Raw genomic sequence first — 25091 nt, 5'->3', positions numbered from 1 at the left:
TGGAATTTCTGTCCCTGGACTTCTGGTGTGATACACCACACTGAACTTAAAGTCATTTATGAAAACCAAAAAATGTGAGGAAATACCCTCTTTATATCCGTACCCACATGGTCATGAACAATGAAACAATTAGCACAATGTATAATAAAACAAAATGTGAAAATATAATATAAAAAAAATCTGAATATATATTACTGTTCTTGGCTGTACTTTGACATAAGGAATCAATATAAAGATAAAACATTTATTTTTAGAAAACGCAAATGCAAATGTGTATGCAAATTTAACGTTCTGTAAACCAGGGCTTCGCAACAAGGCTCAATAGAATACAAGAGTAGAACAACCAAGGTCTTAATTACTTAACTAGACCCTTAATGGAACTTACTTTCACTGCAAAAAATCATGAAAACGGCACACTATTGGTTTACAGCCTTTTGAATTGAATTTAAGTTGTTGCCCATGATTTGCTTTCTGTTTATTGTATGCGCAGTAGCGGGGCTACAGATAAGTGTTTCGTAATATAATGACTTTTGAGTTTCAAGGCACACTGTAATTAATATACTGTAAACTATAATTTGGTTGAGAGGTAAAACATACTTACAAAAAATACCCCCCTTAACCAAATTGCAGTCATTTTTTTTTTTTTGAAAAAGTTCAGTAAAACATAAAATTTGCACTTTGTGATTGTAAACAAAATAATATGTCTTTAAATTAAGGCATAACACAGTATGTACAACAGTTTTGTAACAACTGTATTACACTATAGCTACTCTGTGCTTATACATTTGTTTAATTATTGAATGCAATTGCATGCCATTACTGTGTGGTTGTGTGCTAAGAGTAGTAAATGGCAACTACAAGTAGTTTTAATATTAATCTACCCGCACTTTGAAGTGTATCCTAAATACAAAACTGTGGTCTACATGCTGCAATACACCAATACTGTAAATATATGTTGTCCTAGTGGGAGATACATAGCAAGTTCCTTGTTAGAAATGGTTATTTCCAGGTGCGTGACCTAAAAGAGCTTGTTATAGTCTTTGGGGATGCGTAGCCTTTGGGAAACCAATCAGATTGATGTCACTCAGTAAAAGACAAATTCATGAGCAGAGCTTTACAGCTAGAGCACGGCACAGAGCTAATGGTCTAAGAATGGTGAGTACATTTTATATATTTACTGCTGAATGCAATCTCTTACCCTAAACTTTGATTAGCTGGTACAATTTGAGTTGTATTAGCATGTTTTAACATTAGAATAGCACATCGGAATATGAGCTCATGTGGTTGTCCATGAAGTACCTGAGAAATGCATTGTTACTTGGAAATTAGCAGGCTTGTGTTTTCTTTTAGAGGAACTTTACGCTACAGTACAAGTTTAAACACTTTTTCAAAGCCTTCAATTCAGTCTGTAATTCATTATTTCCATGTTATTGTTAAAGCCTTTTTCTAGTTGATATGAGTGGAAATATGAAAGTACATGTATTTTACCTGTGACAGTTCAGTGCCTTGAATATACACAGTAATAGATGCATGGTATATTCATTCTAAATATATCACTACATAAAGGAGCCTGTTCAAAATATGAGCTCCTCAAAAACTATAGGAAGCTAATTCTAACAAAAAGCAGATTAACTAGTTTCCCAGTGCTAATGGAAAATACTGTTTATACAATACTGGTTTCATTTCTCTTATTGCTTAAAAACAGTACATCCTCTTTATTGTGTTATCTGATTTACACATACAAATATTATATTTATTTCTTTTTTAATATAAACTGAAACCAGTGAATTGGTGAAAGACCCTTATACAGGAATATATAGGCATTTTACAATGCAATGTAACATGGCCTTAGAGTGAATTAACCAAGTTAGTGAATTACTGAACTGGGGAAAAATCGAGGCAGCGCTGTAGCGACTACAAGCACAAAACACACTTTAGGAACAAATGTTCAAAAGCTCAAGGTACTGAATTCAGAAAGTGTTTCTTTTCTCAGTACGGGTTCATCAACACCTGCCTAAAGTCTCTAGTCATAGAGAAATTTGGTGAAGAAACCTGGGAAAAACTAAGGTATGTACAAACCTGTACAGTGTTCAAGACATCCATTCAATCTGCTGGCAAAATGAAACCTTTAATATTAACATTCAAAACACAACATGTTACATGAAATCATTACCTTCAGATCTTCTAATGTATTGCATAAGAAGTACTGCAAGTTGAAACATTTACAGTACTTGCAAGATAATATATTTATATATATATATATGTGTGTGTGTGTGTGTGTGTGTGTGTGTGTATATATATATATATATATATATATATATATATATATATATATATATATATATATATATATAAGCATTTATATAACCTTTGGAGTCATTTAAGATTTAGGTACCCTTTATTTACGACTAATAGTAATAAATATTAGAAAGAAAACACTTTGTGTCAAGTCTTCAAACTTGAAATTTTAACCGTGTATCCATTAGGACTCCCTTTTAAAATTGACACTGAGGGAAAATAAACATTACTGGGCAACACTTAAAACGAGTTTTTAAAAAAATTCTTAGAACTCATACACTGAGTTTAACCCGAATCGTGCCATTTATATTCTGTTAAATATGTCAGTATAAAGATGCAAAAGCAGTTAAAACATTAACACTGATTTAAACTTTGTAATACAAAAATAAACAATGTTTTTTTTTTTTATTATTGTTTTTGTAGTTTAAAATAGTTTATATATTTAAGCAGTTTAAGTTTTTTTTTTTTTTTTTTTTTTTGGGGGGGGGGGGGGGGGGGGGGGGGGGGGGGGGGGGGGGGGGGGTTCAGATCGACTGATAGACCTCAACATGTTTTAGTTTTTTTTTTTTTTTTTTTACAGGACACAAGCTGAGGTTCAGGACACCTTTATGACCTATGAGGTTTATGATGATGACATCACAGTCAAGTTGGTAACAGAAGCTTGTAAAATGCTGAGTAAGTCCAGTTTTAGAACAAGCATATTACTGACCACCAGGCGTTAATAACACCAGCCACAGATTAATTCCATTAGATTCTAGGCTGCGATACGGCTTCTCTAACGATGCCTATTGCTTTCTAATGCAACATAGAACTATTTACGCTGCTTCTTTGGCTCCATGTATTGTACAAATGGATTGCACTGGAAATGCTGACATCATTCACAATTAATGAAACTAAATGTCCTGCAGAAGAGCAGTTATTGAATGGTTGACAAGTTGTTTTTTCATTAAATACAGCCATATGTCACATGTGCTGAAATTAAAGAACTCCTACTAACTAGCTTTGTTAAGGGAGACAATACTGTGGCGCACCTGGTAGAGCCTTCACTTTGCAGCTTCAATTAGTTTCTCTTCAATACTGCCGCAGCTGACCATTACAACTCCCAATTAAAGTTGGCATGCCTCCAATCCTTTCCATTTACTAAAATGATGTTATAAAATTCTTATCTGGAGTCTCTTTGAAATCTGCTACGACGTTAGTAAGTGCAAAGTATGAATGGGTGTCCAGACTTTTTAACGTAATCGTTGGATCTCTCAACAACAACAAAACAGCATATCGGCAATGGTATTGCAGGTGTTAACAATGTCCCCAATGCACTGCATCCACCTCACTGCTTTCACTTAGTGCATGTATGAGACCCCTATGGGAGGCGACAGGAGCAGGACACCAATTTACAGGTTGGTAAATGTGATTGTTATGCATGTGTGCCATATAAAAAAAATGTTTACTGGTCTATTTATGCACTGGAGACATTTTTTTTTTTTTTTTAGAAAACAACAATGCAAAATAAGCTCTTAAGCACAATATACCAAGCCAATAAACATGTCTGAATGTACAGAGATGCCCACTACCAATATTATTCTCCTGAGTAGCATGCAATAAATGGGGATTTTGAGACAATGTTTTAAGACTGCAGTGCAGAAAGGGACCTTCAGAAAGGGAGTTCAGACTACTGGTATCATCAGATTGGGAATCCTATTATGTATTGCTGTATTGAATTGATGTTTGTGAAAAGAAGGCAGCCTTTAGGTTAGAAGGTGCTGAAGAGTGTTCAAACATAACCCCAGAATTGTGCAAAAGGGTTAATGAAGTATTTAAACTGTAAGTAGTGGTGTTCTGAAAATTATAGCTTTACACGTCCCCAAATGTTGCTACAACTGCTTAAATAACAAACCTATAATTTTTCTTTTCATTGTTAATACACAAACACTTATAACTTTAAAGACATTTTCAAAGCTCTTTCAAAATGTCCACTCTAATGCACTGGGGTTTGAGATCTGTCCTCTAAAGCACTACAGAGCAATAAAAAAAAAAAAAAAAAAACATAACAGGTACTCTGGCATTTCTGTTCCATACCACATCATGGGTCATTATGCTGTGTTGCCTGTTTAACAATGTGGGCAATAATTTAGAGGACAGATCTCACACCCCAGTGCACTAGAGCAGACATTTTGAAAACAGTTTTAAAACAGACTGTAGATTTATAAGTGTAAAACATTGTCAGTATATAAACAATGAAAAGAAAAATGACAGGTATGTTATTTAAACAGTTGTAGCAACACGTGGGGATGTGTAACACTATATTTCAGAACCCCGCTACTTACCGTTTAAATAACTAGTAACAATGCATTGCAATGGTTCAATTACTGTTTGTGTATCTAAAAATCAAAGGGGTGTCAATGCTTCTGGACACCACTTTACAGTATGTGCTGGTAGTAGCAAGAATCTCAGCAATGGCTTTGGAAACAAGGGACACTTAAATCCCTTATGAGCAGAGACAATAATTCGGGGTCTTAATTTTAAAAAGATGTATTTTTTAAGTCTTAAATTGTGTTTTATTTTTATTGTTTAATTTACATTTCTTTTCAGCTATAAGTTTTTTTTTTTTTTTTTTTTTAATGGTCCACTCTAATCGTTCAGTATCTGCAGTTTTGTTTTAATTCTGATCTTAAAAAATATATATATAATTCTTGAGCTAAAATCCCTTTAAGTAGTTATTGATTACCTATGAGGATGAAGGAGTTATCGTACATTTACTTTAATTTAATACTGATAAAAGTTGGATAAACTGAAACAATGTTCTGCCAGAGTTTTAAACACAATACTTTGTCTCTATATTACACAGATGTCTCTGCAGAAGTTGTTTTGAAACTCTTTGGGGAGTATTTCTTCAATTTCTGCAAGCTGTCGGGGTATGACAGAATGCTGAGGACGCTGGGAGGAAACCTAATGGAATTCATTGAGAATCTAGATGCTCTCCACAGCTTCTTGTCACTTTCCTATCAGGTAGGGAAATAGTTACTCTATCAATGTCAAGGCTAGTGACAGATAGCACACAAAACACACTGGCACTCTCTGGTGCCAACAGTTGGGCATTGTTGATAAAACTGAGAACACCTCTGACTATTAAAAACAAAATGTTCAACTAACAAAATAAAGCAGAAATAAATGTATGTTTTAATTATGACACCTGACAGATAGCACACATTTCCTTCCTCCTTGGACATTATGGGTGCACAGAAACTGTAAGTTATCTTACATTACTCGTCTTAAGTAAGCACTGTCAGTGTAATATCAGAGCAGCAGTGTGGTAAGGTCCTGATGTTTTTTCAACCCTATGTCAAATGCAGTGTTTATGTTCTGCAATAATGAATATCCTGGTATCCTTTTTCCTGGTAAACAGGAAATGAATGCCCCCTCTTTTAGAGCAGAAAGGAGGGAGGATGGAGAAATGCTGCTTCACTACTATTCTGACAGACGAGGCCTGTATCACATAGTGCCAGGTAAACAAGATGTTCTCAGTCGTGTTGTCACTTAGGTTTGGTGCGTCAGAGAGAAACCCATTAGATGGATCAATTTTTGTTTTCTTTAAGGCTGTCTGTTCTTTTCATTTGCAAGATGTATTGCATATTTAACCTGACGCTTTCCTGACTTTTTTTTTTTTGCTATTAAAGGTATTATAGAAGCTGTAGCAAAAGACTTTTTCAACAGTGAAGTGAACATGACCATCCTGAATCAATCCAAGGAGGAGGAGCGCACAGGGCAGAAGGAGCATGTGGTGTTTCTGGTCACCCAAAAGAAAAACGTGCAGAAAAGAAAAGCAAAGGAAAGAGAAGGAAAAGGCATGGATAAACTACGGAACAAAGAGGTTTCTCAACTACAGTTGTTTGGAGATTTAATTTGTAGACATAGTGTGTGTGTGTTTAAGTCTCTTTTAAGACTTGCCTGACGTATACTGTATTATCAAACTGCAAACCATTATATATCTTCTCTTTCCACAGTATCTCCTGTGGAATCATGTTTTTAGTATCATGTTTTTATATGCTTTATCAGGTCTCACAGGACTTTACAATGCTTATTTTTACCAGCTTTCACCATGCTTTATTATACGTAAACACATCTCTTATAAAAGTACACCATGGTAAAAGCTTACTGTGGACAGTTCTATAAGGGATGTGTTTAGTGTTTTAAGTACCTGATTTCCAATTTCATTATTCTCATTCTTCCATAAACTCTTTGTACCATGCTTAGGAAACTGAGGAAGCCCTGGGAAAAATGAAGGAAAAATACTCAGCACTGCCCCTGTGCCCAGTGAAGAGAACACACTGGGAGATTGTGAGGAGTATCGTCATGATTGGTCATGGTTAGCCTTTCTATTGTCTGCATGTGTTAAACAGGATTTGAAAAGTTTTGAACATCTTTATGTCTCTGAACCATGTGATACATACATTTTGAAAACAAATTGTAAGCACACAACTTTACACCAGTCTTTCTGTGTTTGTGATACAGATGAGATGACTAATTAAACTCGTTTGTATGTACAGTATTTGAAAATGGGACAAATATCTATACAGACATAAGATACATGGTGAGAAAGCGGTCTGACCCAATTCTTGCGGGGAGGTTTTGTACGTGTCATGTGCACACGCATTATGCATGTTATGGAACTCTTTTAAACATACATTCAGGATGTTTATTTTCTGGGAAAAAAGGTGTTCTGCAAATAGGGTTAAGATATCGATCTTAACCCTATGTGCAGAACACCTTTTTTTCCCAGACCGCCACTCCTGACTCTGAAGCACACCCAGTTGTATTGTATTAACATTTAAATTAGGTAACAAACCAATTGTGAATCTTTATTCTTGCTTTACTTTTTAGGCAACTTGTCAACTTCATTCACACCGTCCTACCCAGAGACGCTGTGGATCGAAGCTCAGGCTTTCTGCAATGCATTTCCCTTCCACATCATCTTTGACAGGGCTGTAAGACTGCAACCTAAATATTAGTTTTTACATAAGATTCTGGTATTTTATTTCTGTGGTTGAAGGAAATGTTTCCTTTTTTAACAATAAGCTGGAATACCAGTGTAGGATAAAAACGAAATTGCTGTAAATTCCCTACTGACAAAATTGATAGTAAGACAATATTCTTAAATAAAAAGCTATTTAAAAATACAAATACTGTAAATTGCATCAATGTGTGATATTGTAAGAGATTTTACCTTTTTCTTATTACGTTGTTCCATTGTATCCAGCTCAAAGTTAAGCAGGCAGGTGTCAACATCCAGAAATTTGTGCCAGGATTACAGACCTTTGACATCCAGTTAGACGAATACTTCAGCATCGTTCACCCTGAGGTGACCTTCACAATCGAGAGCATCAGGAAGTTCATCAACAGTCAGTTTGTCTTGAAGACACGGAGGGAAATGATGCCTGAGTCTTGGAAGAATCAGCCGATGCTTAAACTCAGAGGTGCTGATGAAATACCAACCACACTGACAAAGATAAATATAATTTTTGCCATGCATGTACAAGATTGTTGTGATGCACTATTTTGACAACTTTAACTGGACTAAACATTGACAAACATTAAACAGCAACAAACACATTTGTATATTCCCTAATAAGGATCTGAATTTTTAGGTTGAGACCTCTGCAATTTACTGTACTCCAATACAAAAAACCCCCCAGCAAAAATAAATCCCATTTGTGAGAACATTTATTAAGTATAGCAAATAAATAAAACCCGATACATAAACACAGATATTTGAAATAAGTGTGTTTGTCCAAGTTTTCCCTTGAATTGTCATAATGTACAGGGTAAGGTCTCCTGCATGTCCATCACTGTGTTTGCACTGCAGGTCAGATGATGTGGATGGAGTCGAAAGGCTGCATGATGTACCTGTGCTCCCCGAAGCTGCGCAGTCTGCAGGAGCTGGAGGACAGGAAGATGCACATCGCCGACATTGCCCAGCACGACACCACTCGAGACCTCATCCTGCTGAACCAGCAGCGGCTGGCCGAGATTGAGCTCTCCAACCAGCTGGAGCGCAAGAAGGAGGAGCTGCGCATCCTCTCCAAGAACCTGGAGGTGGAGAAGAAGAAGACAGAGACGCTGCTCTACGCCATGCTGCCCCGACACGTCGCCAACAAGCTCAAGGAGGGCAAGAAGGTGGAAGCAGGTACTGGGGGCGCCATTAAAGGGGTGCTAAACAGGCGTTGAAAATCTATTTCCTTACCTAAATGTCCAGGATTGTTTGCATGTGTTGTTATAGTTTTTTTTTTTGTTTTTGTTTTTTTTTTTTTATCTAACTTCTGGTGCTGAATATATTTTGGTTCTTTGCTTGTATTTTATACTTCAATTTGGACTGCAGATATTTAAAAGACAACGTTATAGATGAAACACTGATGCTCTTTCCTAGTACCTAATCGTGTAATGTAGTCCAATCTTACTACAGTGATCTAGCAGCAAACAGACCATGTGGCCTGAAACGAAGGTACCAGAATGCAGCAGCATTTCAATAGGATTGTACTTGATATGTACGCGTATTCAAAATTAACATAAAAAAGAGAAAACTGAAGAATCCCAGCACAATAAAAGGGGGATCATTATTATTGCTAGTACCGCTAGTAGGGGGTAAGACAATTTACTACTGGTTTCCAAGCTTATCAAAAACATCTAGCCCATTACATAATCTCTACAGCATAGCACTTAAAATCTCTATATCACATCAAATGTATATTTTTGTTGCCAAATTGTGATTTTTAGCTAGGACATAGCAAATACTATTGTTGGATTATTTCTTCTCTACATGGCCATTTTGCTAGCCATTTAGATAGTAACCAAATGGAGCAAATTTTGAAACACTAAAAATGTAACAATCCTGAAGCCGCAGGCAGGATGGACTGTCATTATCACTACTGAGTTAAGAGAAATGTTCTAAAGTCATTTCCATTCTATGTGTGTTTCCGTGCAGGAGAGTTCGAAGTGTGTACCATACTATTCAGTGATGTTGTGACATTTACCAACATATGTGCAGCTTGTGAGCCCATACAAATCGTTAACATGCTCAACTCCATGTACTCTAAATTTGACCGACTGACTAATGTCCATGATGTCTATAAGGTGAGTAACTGGGTGTGTGAGTCTTACGAATTTGTCTATCAAATAATCTCTTCAAGATGGTAGGAATGCATTTACCAATATTTAGCTCTTAAATTATATAAACTCTAAATATCTGATCCACAAACTTGTTTCCATTTACTTTTCTTTTTAATACAGATAAATATCCTGTGATTAAGTGTGTAAAGTGTTGAATCACTTTTCAAATTAGCAGTGAAAGGGTGTTTTGGGAAGATTTGCATACAGTTATAGCTCAGAAATAGCCTGGAAATATATCCTGCACCTAGTTGCTGAAGTTTCTTTATGAAGTAGTATCAAGTTTAGAGCATGTTAGATAGCAGTGGAGATTCATCTCAGGATTGCTGACACTTAAGAGCACAATTTCAATAATGTGCCACATTTGTAAGGCCACATTTTGCAAAGTTTCTGAAATGTGCCATTTGATAAAAGGGACTTTCACCACTGGTAGATAATATATTAATGCGCCACAGACAGTGACTTGAAGTGCAGCTTTGCTGTGCATCCCTAGGTGGAAACCATTGGAGATGCCTACATGGTGGTTGGTGGAGTCCCAATTCCAACAGAAACTCACGCTGAATCTGTGGCAAACTTTTCTCTGGGCATGAGGATTGCTGCAAGAGAAGTGACAAACCCAGTCACTGGAGACTCCATCCAGGTAGAGACATTGCCTAATTCTAATCAGGCATTTTGTCATAGTAGCAAAGCTCTTAATAAACACCCTGAAAGTATGTTTAAAAGAGTTCCATAACATGCATAATGCGTGTGCACATGACATGTACAAAACCTCCCCGCAAGAATTGGGTCAGACCACTTTCTCACCATGTATCTTATGTCTGTATAGATATTTGTCCCATTTTCATATACTGTACATACAAACGAGTTTAATTAGTCATCTCATCTGTATCACAAACGCAGAAAGACTGGCGTAAAGTTGTCTGCTTACAATTTGTTTTCAAAATGTATGTATCATTACATTTAATTTATTATTCCTACTGATAGCTGTACAACTCACTCTAACCGTTAACCAAACCTTTTTTTCAATGTAAAACAGCTTTTTGTTTCACTTTTTTTTAAATAAGAATTTGGATTCGTGTTTTTTGTTTTCGAAGTCAGATACATGTGTAGATATATACATACCAATTTTAATATATATATATATATATATATATATATATATATATATATATATATATATATATATATATACACACACACACACACACACACACACATATATATATATATATATATATATATATATATATATATATATATATATATATATATATATATATATATATATATATATATATAGGGTTATAGACACTCCATAGTCATGTATCAATTATCCAATGCGTAAATACATTTGTAAAATAAACAGCTTTTTCTGATCACAGATTAGGGTTGGTATTCACACTGGGCCAGTACTGGCGGGAGTGGTTGGAGAGAAGATGCCCAGGTACTGCTTGTTTGGAGACACTGTCAACACAGCTTCCAGAATGGAAAGCCATGGTCTACCAAACAAAATCCACCTCAGCCCCACCGCTTACAGGTAACATATAGTGTTGGAGAAACATGCACTTTTAAGATTATTTTTGTAGCTTGAAACACAAGACACATAACTACAAAACATGATAAACACTTACACATACTGTAGACCATAGCATGATAGTTTAGACTTGGGTGTATACAGAGTTTGCACTCAGTGAAGAGGACAGCAGGTGGCTCGGGTGTACCTCATGGGCGACCCTGTCATGGTAGGACCCTCCCATCTTTATTTCTAAAAGTGGTGTATGTTGGATAACATGGACAAAAGTTTGAATGCAATATAAGATACACGTGTTTGCAGGTCTGTACACTCTGTTAGTTTTAAAAGGAGATTATCAGAGGAGGTACAGTAACTGGTGAATGCGAGATTGCAAGATTGCATTTCATTGCACTGACGACAACCGTATGACTGCTGGAAAAAACACAATCGCACATTGAGGAACCGATGCGCTCAAGAGATAACATTGGCTAAGCATAAAGGAACACAGGGCCACCACCTATAGAACACCATATTAGGCAGCATAAAGGAACAAAGAGCCACACCAAGATAACACCATCTTAGGCAGTGTGAGCCAGAACCAGTTCTCTTTATGACACGTACATGAGACTCTCCACAGGGGGTTGCCCAGGGTGATTGAACCCACAAAGAGAAGAAAAGAGGGTGGGGCTGAGGTCAGTAGCTACTTAATCAAGGTGCACTCAGCTCAGCTCAGCTCACTTCTCTCTTTCATTAAGACTAGTATTGGAGAAGTGTCGATCGAGAAGTCCTGGAGGATCAAACCTACAGTATTGCATTGCAATATTTTTTTCTGTTATGTTTTGTTTTGAACTTAAGTTTTGCACTGTGCAGTTTGCATATGAAAGTGTGATCTGTACTGTTTTGCTTCAAGTGTTATTTTTGTTTCTGGAATTAAACCTGTATATACTGAATAAACCAATATCTGAAGAAAAGGACTGCATTTCTTTCATCAAGAAACAACTACTCACTACTTTTAAAAAACTACTTCATATAGCATTCATTAACAGCCATATAAATGCTCAGATAAAAAACACAAGTCTACAGAATATGTAGTTTGTCTTATATGTCTACTGTATGCCCTATTTTATCACAGATTGCTGACAAGTACAGCACCATTGCCGAAACTGATATTACACAGGGGTGTGACAAAGCATTTGTAACATACCTATTTTTAAATATATTACCTGACTGCACTGAATGACTTTTGAATGATCATTATGACCCTTTTTCATATTGAAATATTTCTCAGTTTTGCTACAAACAGTATTTACAGTGCTGTACCTGGTTTATCTCCACAGTGCCCTTAAAAACAAAGGCTTTGAGATTGGTGAAAGAGGTGAAATTGAGGTGAAAGGCAAGGGGAAAATGACCACATACTTTCTCGTCCAAAACTTAAAAGCCACTGAGGATGACATAATGGGCCGGGCAGTGGAGGACCCCTCCCAGCTGCATCAAGAGAACCAGGACGACAATTGTGGTAAGTACAGAGAGCAGAGCTGCAAGGAAACAAACACCAGCAGGAATACAACGAGGAGAGGCTTTCATGTTTTAGCTTTTGTTCAAAGATAGAGTACTTTATCTCCTTTATGCAACAAGGTTTCATTTTTTTTTATCTTTTCAGACTTTGTAAAATAAATCAATTAACCAATACTCAATAATGCCTGTAGACATAGCTAAAACCAAAAACTCAAATTCAGTTTACTGAAACTTAATTTTTGTAGTTTGTTCAGAAAGAATTTCAAACCACAGGTGCAACAAACGGGTGACCATGTGTTGTGATACAATGTCAGAACCATAGAACCCATCCCTGTTATATATACATTGAAGAGTATATAGTCTGCAATGCTCAAACTTGGAGGGCTTGATAGCTTAAAAGCTCAACTGCTTTTTTCATTTTGTTTTCATGTGATACATTGGACAGGATGGTTGGCTGGGTTCAAAGTTAAAACATCATTCACCATCTAATCACACCCTAAACAGTGACTGTTTATGTGATTCAACACCAGAGGGGAGGTTCTGGTTAGATATGTAGACACTGAGAACCACATTTTCAACTGTGTGGTAACAATACGCCTGGCCTTACTTCAGGTTCAGTAAGGGGACTTGAAAAGTGGTCTCAGAGTTTACTGGGAACTTGAGGAAATTGATAAATAAATATTTTACATATATATATATATATATATATATATATATATATATATATATATATATATATATATATATTATATATATATACACACACAAGAGTGTTGTAATGAACTGGCATCTCAACTGAATGGCAGGGCCAGGGCTGAATGTGGACCGCAAACCATATGTTAAAAAGAAGCTCTGTACTCGAGAGGTAAATACAGGTTTTATACCGATGTCAGTATTATTAACTAATCAGCCGCATAGGAGGAGATCCACTGCAGTGTGATTAAACGCTAGTATATTTTTGTTGCCTGGTTATCCAATACCTCAATCACATTGTTACTAGCTCCCAATAATAAAACATTAAAATCGACTGTGTTTTAAATGAACCCTTTCTCCTCCACACAGATCCAATGAACCCCAGCAGAAAAAGCAGTAAAGGGGATTTACTGGCAGATGAAACAGACCAGGAAGTAGAGCTGTCAAATGTAGATGTCTTTGGCACTGATGCTGTAAACACCAAATTCTGTATTTTGCTTTAAGAAAAAATAGCTATCTGGAACAAATATGATCACAATTATGTAAGGTTGTATTTTTTTTTTTTATTAAACATAAATGCAGCAAATGTTTGCCTTATTGACATAACACTGTATTAGGAACCTGGCAGCCGGTAAATTACTGAGCACACTGCACACAGCGGCACGATTTTTTTAAGATTTCTTCAATGAAAAAGATACCAGTGGCATCAAAGATAGGAAATAGTTCGGCTAAAGATTGCTCTATCGAGTGCAAGAATGGGACATTTCACATGTATCTGTTTTTATTCTGCTTGATCATTCACTGATGGTGAAAATAGAATGTCTTTAAATGGTGGACATAAAAAAATGAGAAAATGATAGATTTTGAGTGTGACAACTCTATTTCTGCATTAATAAACATAATGTTTAATTGTGAAATATCTTGAAATACCTATATTTAGACCGTAAAGCGCCGTGAAGTAAAAATACAGCCCTAGTTATACACAACATTTAGATGTGCCTGTCCACTGCTCTGCATTGATCTGGTCTACATGGCTATCTCTATGTATTTCACTATTCTCCATAACAATTTTGGGACAAAATCCCAAATCTGTAGCTGCTGCTATAAAGAGACAGCAAAACACATCAAACACATGCACATTTTGCTACTTTAATAAATTGTCACTGGTAGTATTAAGCAGAGCAGAGTTGAAAAAGTATTTTGGAAAGGTAAAATAACCAAAAACCATGTATAAATGTCCATAAAACCTGTGGCTGTGCACAGTTCTGAGTACAGAAAAACAAATTGTCAGTCAGTATTTATTTGATTGCTTTAATGCTTGCTCTCTTGCAACTGCACACCATCTGGTGCAGATAGACACATGCAGGGACAGAGCAGGTTTGTTTAGGAGATGCTTCATTTGCACCTGCTGGCTACATATGTATCTTATACACAGACAGCTGGCTTACAGACTTTAAATTGCTTGCATAGTTTGTCTTCCTGCATGTGGTTTTAAAAACATTATTATGATTTTAAAATGTCATGACACGACCATTTAAATGGTAATCGAGCAATTATATTCAGTTAATAGAGACTGGCAGACATGGCTTAGAAATTAGATCTGTGGTGTCAGGCACAAAGCAATCTGTCAAAGCTTTCAAGGTGTGTTCTTTAAAATAACTAAGACAAATGTGTGTGTTGGGGGGGGGGAGGAATACAAGAAGAGCCTAGTGGGACACAAACACCTCTCTGATTGGATGAGAAGTTGCCATTCTAAAACACAGTTAGACGGTATAGTGTACAATCAAGTGTTTGGTTAAGCACACTGATATGCCTTCCATAAATACTTAATCTGTTTATTACTATACTCTGTAATGCTTTAAATAATAACTGTTTATGCTTTCATAGAAATCTAGCTTGTGTCATTTTGTACCAGAGCTCCTGCTGAGTGGCAGCGTTCAATGCTCCTGTTCAATCTTGTGCTCAATAAAAAAAACGATTGGCCCTCAACTTTGTCTTGTGCCATTAATTGACACTGGGGTCTGTAAAGGGTGGTGACCTAAATGCCAGCACAGTTTAGCTAATTACTAAGTGTGTGTCAATGTTATGACAATAAAGCATCTCTCAAGTGTCTTTCTGCCTGTAAATACATCATTGATTTGATTGTACGGTGGCAATGTTTAGACTAACTGAATAGACCCCACTGTGTGCAAAACTAATTCTTAGTTAGACACTGATAAAACTGAAAGAGAAGATTTGATCAGAATTGTCCTCATACACAACATACACAATATTTTGCTTCTAGTTAGAAAACTGATAAAAGCAGCTATACATTTTAAACCAAACTAATTTGCGTAGTTTGGTTTTTTCTTTTGTTTTCTATTGTGCCATTCATTTTATATACACAATAAAAAGATGCATTTAAACTTAACTATTATTCACTTTCCTACTCTTTTTTCAGTGGTCGTCCGCTTTTATGTAAACCACATACTGTAATTGAAGGATGCTTAAGACAACATATAAAAAATCAATAAATCAGGAAAAACAGTACAATGATAGAGAATATTTTTTACGAACAACTACATGGCTGTCCAGTAAACACAGCAACCAGTCTGTCACACCAAACACCCCAATGCTAACCACCTGAGCCTACTAATTGCTTTAGTGATTTTTTTTCCTCTCAAGTGAATTGGTTTCTTCCCATGGTAATCCATTACTGCTTAGATATATATATAAAAATAAAATAAGCAATCAACTAGCAGTCCATACCAGACAGGCTGAAAAACAGGTCTTTCTCAAGAGATTTTGCTTCTGTTTAAACTGATACTAACCCACAAATAAAAAATAACTTTCTCTAGGAATAATTACATTTCACTTTGAGTTAAAATAAACTACAATTTCACATATCACACAAATAACAGAACATAGAAACTACAGTGTACTTACAGTATTCACACAAACACATTAGTACATGTTTCAGGACAGATTGTAAACCAGTCTGTTATGGGATTGAGTTTTTGTCAGCCTTCATTGCCTTCAACATATTTTAGGCTTGACACCTATACATTAAGGATAACTTCAGGGTTGGGTATTCAGGATGGCATAGTATATTTCATTGAACTGGTAGAGCTCTGGTACTGTACTTGCAAGCAAAAAAAACAACAAAAAAGCTTGATAGCTGTGAATCAGGAATAAAAAAATTGTTTTATTGATTGATCAAAGTATTAAACACATTTGTAAAAGATGACAAAAAGATAATTTAAAAAGGGCACATAAAAAAAAAGGTTCTCAGGTATGTAGCATGTTGCTGCACGCTTTACTGTTTACATTTATATTATTGTATTGGTAAATGCACATGTTTCACATATATAATTACTTGTTATGGATCCCTAAACTAGTGTTACCAGTAGTTCAAACAGGTAAATAGGTTTAGTATATGGTTTTAATTTTTTTTTTCATAAATTAAATATTAAAATAAAATTACTTGAATATTAAAACCCTTTATTTAGCATTCTGAAACGAGATAAAACATTAATCAAATTCAAGCTTGTAGTCTTCGTGCACCACATTCCAATTGGGGTTGTACGTATCCAATAACTGACTCAACCAGATTTTGAGCCCATTTCAGGCATTTCAGAGATTTGGGGTAAAAGAAAAAAAAAAAAAAAGTTTAAAAAATATACAAGGATGATCCTTAAAAAAAGTTGATCCACATAGCACTGGTAATAAATTAAAAACATGCAGACAGTTATTTTTAAGTTTCATTTCTTTAATCCTTGTTTCTGTACAGCAATCTATGGAAAACACAAAATAATTAACGAGATTTAGCTTATGACAATCTAGAAAAGTAAAAGAAAAACAATGATACATTCACTGTGTGATCTCAGTTATGATGCTATGATACCCCCTAGTGGGTGCTAGGGAAAGTTGCAACACAGATCTGTGAGCTCATTCAGTGCAAGGTCCGCTCTATTCATGACAGCAGAGTTTTTACGATTAAGGCCCTGTGTAAATCATGATTTCAGACTGCGCGGAAATCGTGAAATTAGCTCAATACCACTACTTTTTTTCAATATTCTTAAGAAATAAAAATATTATTTATATTTCACACAAAACAAAAATTACATTAACAAATACAGCTCTGTTGTGTGACTGCATGTATTTGCCACACACAGTGCTGAATCAAGAAGAATGATTGTGGACAGTGGACCAAAATCCAAGCCCCTCATGGGACATAAGCAAATCAACTGCAGTGCTGTGGCCCAGACAAAAAAAATAGACTGAAACTTTGTTATGTCAATTAGCTGCATAAAGACCTAAATAAACAACATGGTCATTTTTTATGATGCTTTCAGGAAACCAAGTGTGTAACAATAAAATCACACCCAATCAATACATTTCTATTTATGTTACATAACTATAGTACAGGACGTGGTATCTTCCTAAAACAGACTTAGTCAAGTTATTAGAGACCCACATACTGAACATTTTATTAAAATGCAAACAGGACACAACATAACAAAGAAAATACTTTATTGATCGTAAAATACGCAGTGCTTATTTCTTTTCAGTTTTCACTTTGGGACTGAAGAATGCAGAGAGGTTTTTCATGCCAGTCTTGTCCACTTTAGCCAGAGCTTTCTGTGCTGCAGTCATCTTTTTGGCAGGCTAATTAAAAATAAAATGCCCAAAATTATTTGAAATTATTATTTAAAAAATAAATAAATACATTTTTTTAAAAAACACAACATTAGAATAATCAGTTCAAAACTAAGAGTTTAGCAAAGTACAGCAACAAAGGAGGTTAGCACTCTATTACTGAAGCTATCATTTTAAGCATTCACTTAAATGCTTCTTTCAGCCTCAGGATTTTAATACATAAAACAGCAATTGCTATGAATGTGGCACTGACCTTTTTGAGATCCCCGCTGTTAAACAAGGTATAGTCCTCTCCTGCTTCCACAGGCTTATCCGACAATTTCCTTTTCCGAAATGACGGTTTTGAAGCGCCCCCATGAGTAATTAAGAGAGAAGTCCAGAGACCCAACATAACAGCAGATACTGAAGCCAATTAAAACTCTTTAGATGCAAACAACTCCAAGAGATGACAAAACTGAATGATGAAAAAAACACATCTTACCTTTGATGGTGGTTCTGCCTCTGTTGGACTTGAAATCTCAGGCAGCCTACAATGAGGGAAGAGAATTTGTAAGGCAGTTATATTGTTATAAAAAGGACATGGGTCTGCAAGAAGGGAAAATGAACAAAATGAAAAATGTACTATGCAAGTCGTTTCATCTTTAATGGAACCACCATAGAAATTTACTTGTCTACTGCCACTTTCTGATCCCCCCCAATGAAATCATATGTAGGCCCTATAAATACGGTGTATAAAATATTTACTCTAAATACTTGTGAAGGTCAAGGCTGAGGTCTTCAGCAATATACTCCGATATTAAGCCATAAGCATAATGGATGTAATCCTCTGAAAGAAAAAAAAAAGAAAAAAACTGTTGAGGTTGTATTTTTGGGATGGGTTCTGAAATCACTATAATGAATCAAAAGCATTTTTTTCAAGTGACCCAGCACATTTACTGGGAATGTAGGAGATGCCAGTTTAAAATCCTAGCTATGCAATCCCATCTACCTCACTCTGTGATAATGACCAAAATCAACTTGAGAAGGTCCATATCCATTGATATATATCCATTGACTGCTTGGTGCACTCTTCTAATCTTTACACACCTTTTTCTTCTGAATTGTGTTTGGTTCTAATAAATGTAGAGGACTTCACTGCTCCACCAACACAAGTATTGCTGCTTTTCAGGGCTTTCACTGTCCTATCAACCTGTTCAGAGACAGAAAAATAGGAGAATGCCCTAAACTTCTAAATTAACATTAGAACTGGTCAGCAGCTCAACAAATCATGCATAACTTCAAAAGAACTCAAGCATAGATTTTAAGGATCCAAGTTAAGTAGCTGGCTTGTGCAGTGTTTTTCAACCTTTGTTCTCAAGTACCCCGAATTGCATAATTGTTTTGAACATCCATAATTGTTAAGACATAATTTGCAGGCAGCCTCTGAGACTTAATATACAGCTACAGTGATCTAGGGCTCTAGGAGCAGCAGTAGTCAATTATTTTATGTGAAGGTCCAAAATTCTTAGTTACAGCAAGGTGAAGGTCCAGAACACATTTTAACTATGACTCCTATCCCCATACCCACAAACACATAGAATTGTTTAACTATTGTATTCTTATGTGTGTATGTGTTAGCAGACCCAAACATTGTGTTTCACCATTGCAAAAACAATGCTTATTGTAGCAAACAAAAGTGAAGCACAAGAAGAAGAAAATTAAAAAAACTGAAAAATGACTACTTAACAAAAATGGGCTTTGTAGTACTGGTAGTCAATTTACTTTTTGTTTTTTCTGAAGTGCAATTTTTCTAAATTTGAACCACAAAGTATCTGCTACTTACTACCACAGGGACACATCTTCTGTACCCTCACGGACCACACTCCCACGAGAACCATGTTGTCTCAAATTCACTGCATTTTCAATAGGAATGCAAGTAAAACACAGATTGGCACATGACTTGTCGGGCCATTCAAAATGTTCGGTCTGCCTGTTGACTACCCCTGCTATACAGTCTACATTCATTACAATACAAATTGTAAAGATAAGAAAATAGAGCTGGTTGAAATGGAAACCTGGACCGTTGGTGAATAGGTGCTATTCGAAATGTGTGCAAGTTTAAACTTCTTTAAATAAATGAGATTAAGCTTCTTTTATCAAATATCCATGAAAAGATTAATCAAATTCGGGAGCTGCAACCCATTTACTCAAAGGGCACCACTCACAAAACCTTATACTGTCAATGTTGTTTGAATTATAATTATTATAGGACTTGTGAATATATGCATAACACAAGTTTTTTTTTTTTTTTTTCTTATTCACTGTCTACTGTCAAATTATAATAGATTCCTTTTTATATGATATAGGTTACCTTTTTCTTTAACAATTCCAGAGTCTTTTCTTTGCTGTATCTGTTAAACTTCTGACCTCCGATTTCTGCGAGAAAAATAAGTTTTTATTATCACTTTGAACTTTTTTTTTTTTTTTTTTTTTTTTTTTTGGATTATCTGTCATGTCACCAATCTGCCAGCAGTCATGCATTTCAGGACGTCGCTGCATGAGGTGGCTGGTTCATTTACCTTTCTCCTCTGTGACGTGACGGAGTGCCTGAAGGGTTCTGGGACACTTGAGTAATCTGCTGGAATACGGAAAGTCCTCATCCACCACTACCTGATCCACTGGCTGGAACTTGCCCTGCAGAAACAGAACGTAAACAAAAATGTATTTTTAAAAACAGGCATACAGGTACTACAGAAATATGCAAAGCAGTCAGCTAGGAGCACACAGTAACCACAAGTCAAATCTTGTTTTGAGGTTTAAAAGTTTTGAATTGTTTACCCCTAAAGCTTTTTTTACTGCTGTATTTTCCATGTTACTCTGCAACTGTTGGATTTCAATTAAGCACTAAAACAATGCCCTCAACAAACCAACTGTCCAAACAGAAATTGCTTTAGATGATAATGCAAAACTAGATCCCTGCTCTAGTATAACGGCTCACTAACAGACACAGCAAGAACAAATGCAAAGTTACAGTTCCAAGTTGCGTACCTGTGAAACAGGCTTTACAGACTACAGTCAATCGCTGGGCAAGTGACTTGGTTTATCAGCTGCTTTGAACAGCACTACCTTGTGATGTGCTGCCTTTTTTTTTTTCAGGGCTGTTCACAAGTAATCTGAGTCCACTGAATACCACCCCTGGACTTGAGCTCTGGAAAACATACCTCTTTTCCAGCTTTCACGATATAAGGCAGAACAAGAAATAGAGGATCCATTGGTGTTATGAACAAAAGTCTTCCATCTGTAAAAAAAAAAAAAAAAAAAAAAAAAAAAATGTTGATTAATTATTCAATTTGTATTGGCTGTTACGCAAATGTAATGCCTGAAATGTGTTCTGTAATTAAAGTCTGATTCCGTCAGGGTGGAAAAAACTGTAGGTCTGACAAACCAAGAGGCTCCAAAAGCCTACCACTGCTGTCCTTTACATGTTTCCTTTTACCTCCAACAAGAGAAAACCTGCACTGTCACCCTAAGCCCTTGTATACCAACATATATGTGCATCATAAAACAATAGAAATAGCTGAGGAAAACATTATTCACCGTGCTGTACAGTTTGACCAATAAACCAAGAGTGATATTCCTCATTAAAAGCTTTCACTTCATACAGCTTTAGCGCGTTGCTACTCAAGAGGTATAGAGAAGCCTCATCTGTGGAAAGGGGGGAGAGAAAGAGAGAGAGACAGACAACAAAGTAGGTATGTTAATATAATGTAATTAGAGGTTTAGGAAAGGTCTTTCTGCTGGAAACTGAATACTGGAAATGGAATTGTACTTACAAAAAAACCCCACTCTGGCCTGTGTCAAAGTTTCAGAATTTTACTTGAGATACTGAAAAAACTACCGAAGTTACTGTAACTTGCTATATCCCTATAGTTAACGGAGTAATTTTGAGGTACTTGCCTGTTTTGGGGTTTCGGAGTCTGAGGAACACTGGCTCAGTCTCGGATTTTTTTGGTGCTTCAACAACTGAATCTGCAAAGAGAAATACATTAAAAAATTTATTATGATCTGTAAAATAATCACCCAAAATATTCTGAATTTAAAACAGACTAAAACCTTCGATTTACACCACCATTTTTTAAATTAAAATAAATAAATAAAAATAAATTTTAAAAAAATCACTATTCAGTCTGATCAGACGAAGGTGTGAAATGGTATAGTGAGGATTTTAGACGCAACACAAATATATGCAATTCTTCAAACATTTTTAAAAACACATTTGCTGCAGATAGCTACACTGTAATGCAACATTTCCCTACTCCAGCGTCTGCAGTTCAATCTATATCATGTACATATCAGTATGATGGCCATTGTTTGTTCTTGCAAACAATATGGTAACACCCCAGGCCATGCTCGACAGACATCATTTTATTTTTTAGTTAAGATTTTTGTCATGCTCTACCTCCTCCTCCTCTCCTCTCAAAAAATTGAGGAGTAGGTCAGATGTTTCGTAACAACTTAGACAAACCTGGTCATTTTAATAACGTATCACACCTTTTCCAAAAGATCTACAGGACCAGGACCGAAATGTAACACAATGTAAGAAAACTTTGCCGTGCTAAGCAGGTAGTATGCGGCTGAGCGCTCAACACTGCATTGTGCTTTTTTTTTTTAAATTTGCTGTCTGTTTCTGTTTTAAAACCACCTAATATAATGGATTTGTGTGCTCTTTTTGCTGTATAGATAAGGAGGTTTGCAACATCTCGTTTGTTAACCCCCCGCCTCCCCCCTTCCCAAGCACTTAGTGCTGTGTAGTTGTATTACACATACATTGTGCCACTACACAATTCAGAAAATTACCTGATGCAATTACAACCCATTGCTCTGCCTGTGCGTCTGACTGACGCTTCTTCCTAGAAGTCATATTTTTACAAACTCCAGTTTAATGTACAGAAATACAAACTAACATTTTACAACTTAATAAATCGCTGAGACTAGTTTTGATTACAACACAAGATTGATTGCAAGCAAAAAATGGCGGTAAATCATTCTCCAAATTCTCGTAGGGGTGTTTAGTTGGATTTTACTAATAAACATTAAACCAAACCTAATTTAAAAATATATAACATAGAAAAATATAACTATAGTATAACTACTACTTTATATAACTACTAGTTATATAACTATAACTATAAATATAGTACCGGAATTGCATTCCCGTATACGAAAGTTAAAACAATGTATCACTTTCTTTGTGTTTGAAAAGTCTCTCCTCATGACAAAACATGGTATGCCCCATAGCGGTTTCTGCCGCATGAATGATGTGCGGAAGACCTCTTAAAGAAACAGCACCTATTTATTTATTTATTTATTTAATAAAATTAAATACAAATGTTATAATATAACAGAATCATTACACGATATGAGCAGTATATGTATATTTATTTACACTTTAAGATTAGACTAGAGATCGTTTTAATATATGTAACCTTGTTTATTTGTAATTATTTTACATCATTTGATGTAACTTTTACACACATTTCGTAAATAAATGTCTGTATGTTGAATTGGTTGTTTTCCAAGGCCTAACAACTTTTCAGCGCCACGTGAGACTAAATTCAGAAACCAACCGCTGCTCCTGGACACTTCCACAAAACGTGCAGATTGAGGATTACGTGAACTCTTTTATAAAAATAAATAAATAAAAATTTAAAAAGCAGCATGTTTATATTACGTACATAGTAAAATGCAACAACGGAATTTTTTCCACCCTAATCACACAGAATTAAAAATCATGGCATTAAAGGCGCTACAGAAATGACATTTGATTGGTTGATTGATGATCTAGAGTCGCACATTTATTTTTGGGTGTTTGAGTAATTGCACCCCTCCTGCGGTTTATGACAACTTCATGATCTATGGGAGGATTTAAGATAAATTATTTAAGATATGTTGATTTACAAAAAGTTTGACATTTTACAGGGATACTTCTTTACAAGATGGAGACTACCCAGTCTTTCACAGTTAGCCACATAACAGTAGCTGTATTTTCAAATAATTTAAACTAAAACTCAACCTGAGGAATATTCAGGAAACGGTAGTTTCTCACACGTTGTTTATATAAACTTGAATTAAAAAATAAACACAACAACAATAAATGGGGTAAATTGCAATTGTTATTTTGTTGCATTTAATGTGAACAGTTATTATAAAATATACCCAGTATTTATATACTATATATTGTTTTTTATGTGTTTATTTTCTTTTTACGTGAGTAGATATAAGCACTCTGATGATTATTCTGGTTCTAGTGTTGCTGTATTATCCTAAAATAAGTTGAACCGATTTAATTACATTTTAAGTATGGTGTTGAATTTTATGTCAAACATTAAGCAACGCACACTTGCATTGTGAGGTAGGTATAAGATATACCTATGTATGTATGTTATTAGTTATTCCTGTTGCACGTTTAAGTGTTTTTGTTTTGTTTTTTTTTTTTTTTTTTTTTAAGAGGGGGGTTCAAAAATGCAGATGTCCAACACGCACAACTTTGTTTAAAAAAATGACTGTTTTAAACGAGGTCAAGTAAGTTTATGTCTCGACAGTTTTGCAAGCACAAGCTCAATAGAGGAGAAACAATGTTTTGTTTTGTTTTTTCAATTGTTAGCTAATCTGCATTTTGATCATCTATCACTATGTAACACAATTTTTGTTCCTGGGTAGTAAGTGTTATTTCCTAATTGCTTATGCCTCAAAAGTATAGAAAATGGCTATTATTCCCCACAAACTTTGCTTTTGTGACCAGGACAGTGATATTTTGAAATTTACCTATTTCCAGTGAGAAAACAGGCAAATGTGTCTTTTCATTCACATAAAGTCAGAAAAAAACAACATATGAATCCAAATTAACATGTATTTATACTAAAGTAATACAAAAATGACTACAAAAGATTTAGAAGCGAGTAGTTTTTCGAGATTTACGATTATACTGTAAATAACTTTCACAAATCAGCCCCCAAATGTAGTCTCCCATCATGTTCTCGTTATACTGTCCTTGGTAGCGGCATTCAAAGTCCAGTATATCTTGGTGGAAGCGCTCGCCTTGCTCCTCCGAGTACGCTCCCATGTTCTCCTTGAATTTATCAAGATGAGCATCAAGGATATGGACTTTGAGGGACAGCCTACAGCCCATTGTGCCGTAGTTCTTCACCAGAGTCTCAACCAGCTCCACATAGTTTTCGGCCTTGTGATTGCCCAAGAAGCCCCGAACCACTGCAACAAAGCTGTTCCAAGCCACTTT

General features: G+C 35.6%; 2 protein-coding genes across 2 annotated transcripts; one reads left to right on the top strand and one right to left on the bottom strand.

Annotated features, from left to right (window-relative positions):
- The first annotated feature begins 1077 nt into the window (after positions 1–1077).
- Positions 1078–13680, top strand: gucy1b2 (guanylate cyclase 1, soluble, beta 2). The gene is made up of 15 exons (XM_041260000.1): positions 1078–1155; positions 1994–2067; positions 2879–2973; positions 5144–5304; positions 5702–5801; positions 5973–6166; positions 6550–6661; positions 7177–7280; positions 7553–7769; positions 8159–8479; positions 9275–9423; positions 9950–10096; positions 10839–10993; positions 12307–12485; positions 13547–13680. Exons 1-15 carry the CDS (start codon positions 1078–1080, stop codon positions 13678–13680), a joined length of 2220 nt encoding a protein of 739 aa, XP_041115934.1.
- A 3586-nt stretch (positions 13681–17266) lies between these two features.
- Positions 17267–22807, bottom strand: LOC121321300 (ribonuclease H2 subunit B-like). Its single transcript, XM_041260198.1, has 11 exons — positions 22652–22807; positions 21752–21823; positions 21392–21499; positions 21016–21092; positions 20374–20488; positions 20166–20230; positions 18902–19004; positions 18560–18641; positions 18298–18342; positions 18069–18144; positions 17267–17824 (listed from the first exon to the last, which is right to left on the bottom strand). The coding sequence occupies exons 1-11, from the start codon at positions 22713–22715 to the stop codon at positions 17714–17716; spliced, it is 918 nt and encodes a 305-aa protein (XP_041116132.1). The 5' UTR covers positions 22716–22807; the 3' UTR covers positions 17267–17713.
- Between the last annotated feature and the right edge of the window lie 2284 nt (positions 22808–25091).

Source organism: Polyodon spathula, chromosome 9 (assembly GCF_017654505.1).
Source record: "Polyodon spathula isolate WHYD16114869_AA chromosome 9, ASM1765450v1, whole genome shotgun sequence".
Lineage (NCBI taxonomy): Eukaryota > Metazoa > Chordata > Actinopteri > Acipenseriformes > Polyodontidae > Polyodon > Polyodon spathula.
Note: the sequence above shows the minus strand (reverse complement) of the source record. Positions and strands in the feature narration are given on the sequence as shown.

Bases quoted from the DNA above. Each gene is read 5' to 3' on its own strand.
- LOC121321300 (XM_041260198.1), bottom strand. From the start codon at position 22,715: ATGACTTCTAGGAAGAAGCGTCAGTCAGACGCACAGGCAGAGCAATGG. The intron at 21,500-21,751 runs GCAAGTACCTCA...CCCTTTCCACAG, and splicing joins ACTCCGAAACCCCAAAACAG to ATGAGGCTTCTCTATACCTC. The intron at 19,005-20,165 runs GTAACCTATATC...GTCTCTGAACAG, and splicing joins TGGAATTGTTAAAGAAAAAG to GTTGATAGGACAGTGAAAGC.
- gucy1b2 (XM_041260000.1), top strand. From the start codon at position 1,078: ATGTCACTCAGTAAAAGACAAATTCATGAGCAGAGCTTTACAGCTAGA. The intron at 5,305-5,701 runs GTAGGGAAATAG...CCTGGTAAACAG, and splicing joins TCTTGTCACTTTCCTATCAG to GAAATGAATGCCCCCTCTTT. The intron at 10,097-10,838 runs GTAGAGACATTG...TTCTGATCACAG, and splicing joins TCACTGGAGACTCCATCCAG to ATTAGGGTTGGTATTCACAC.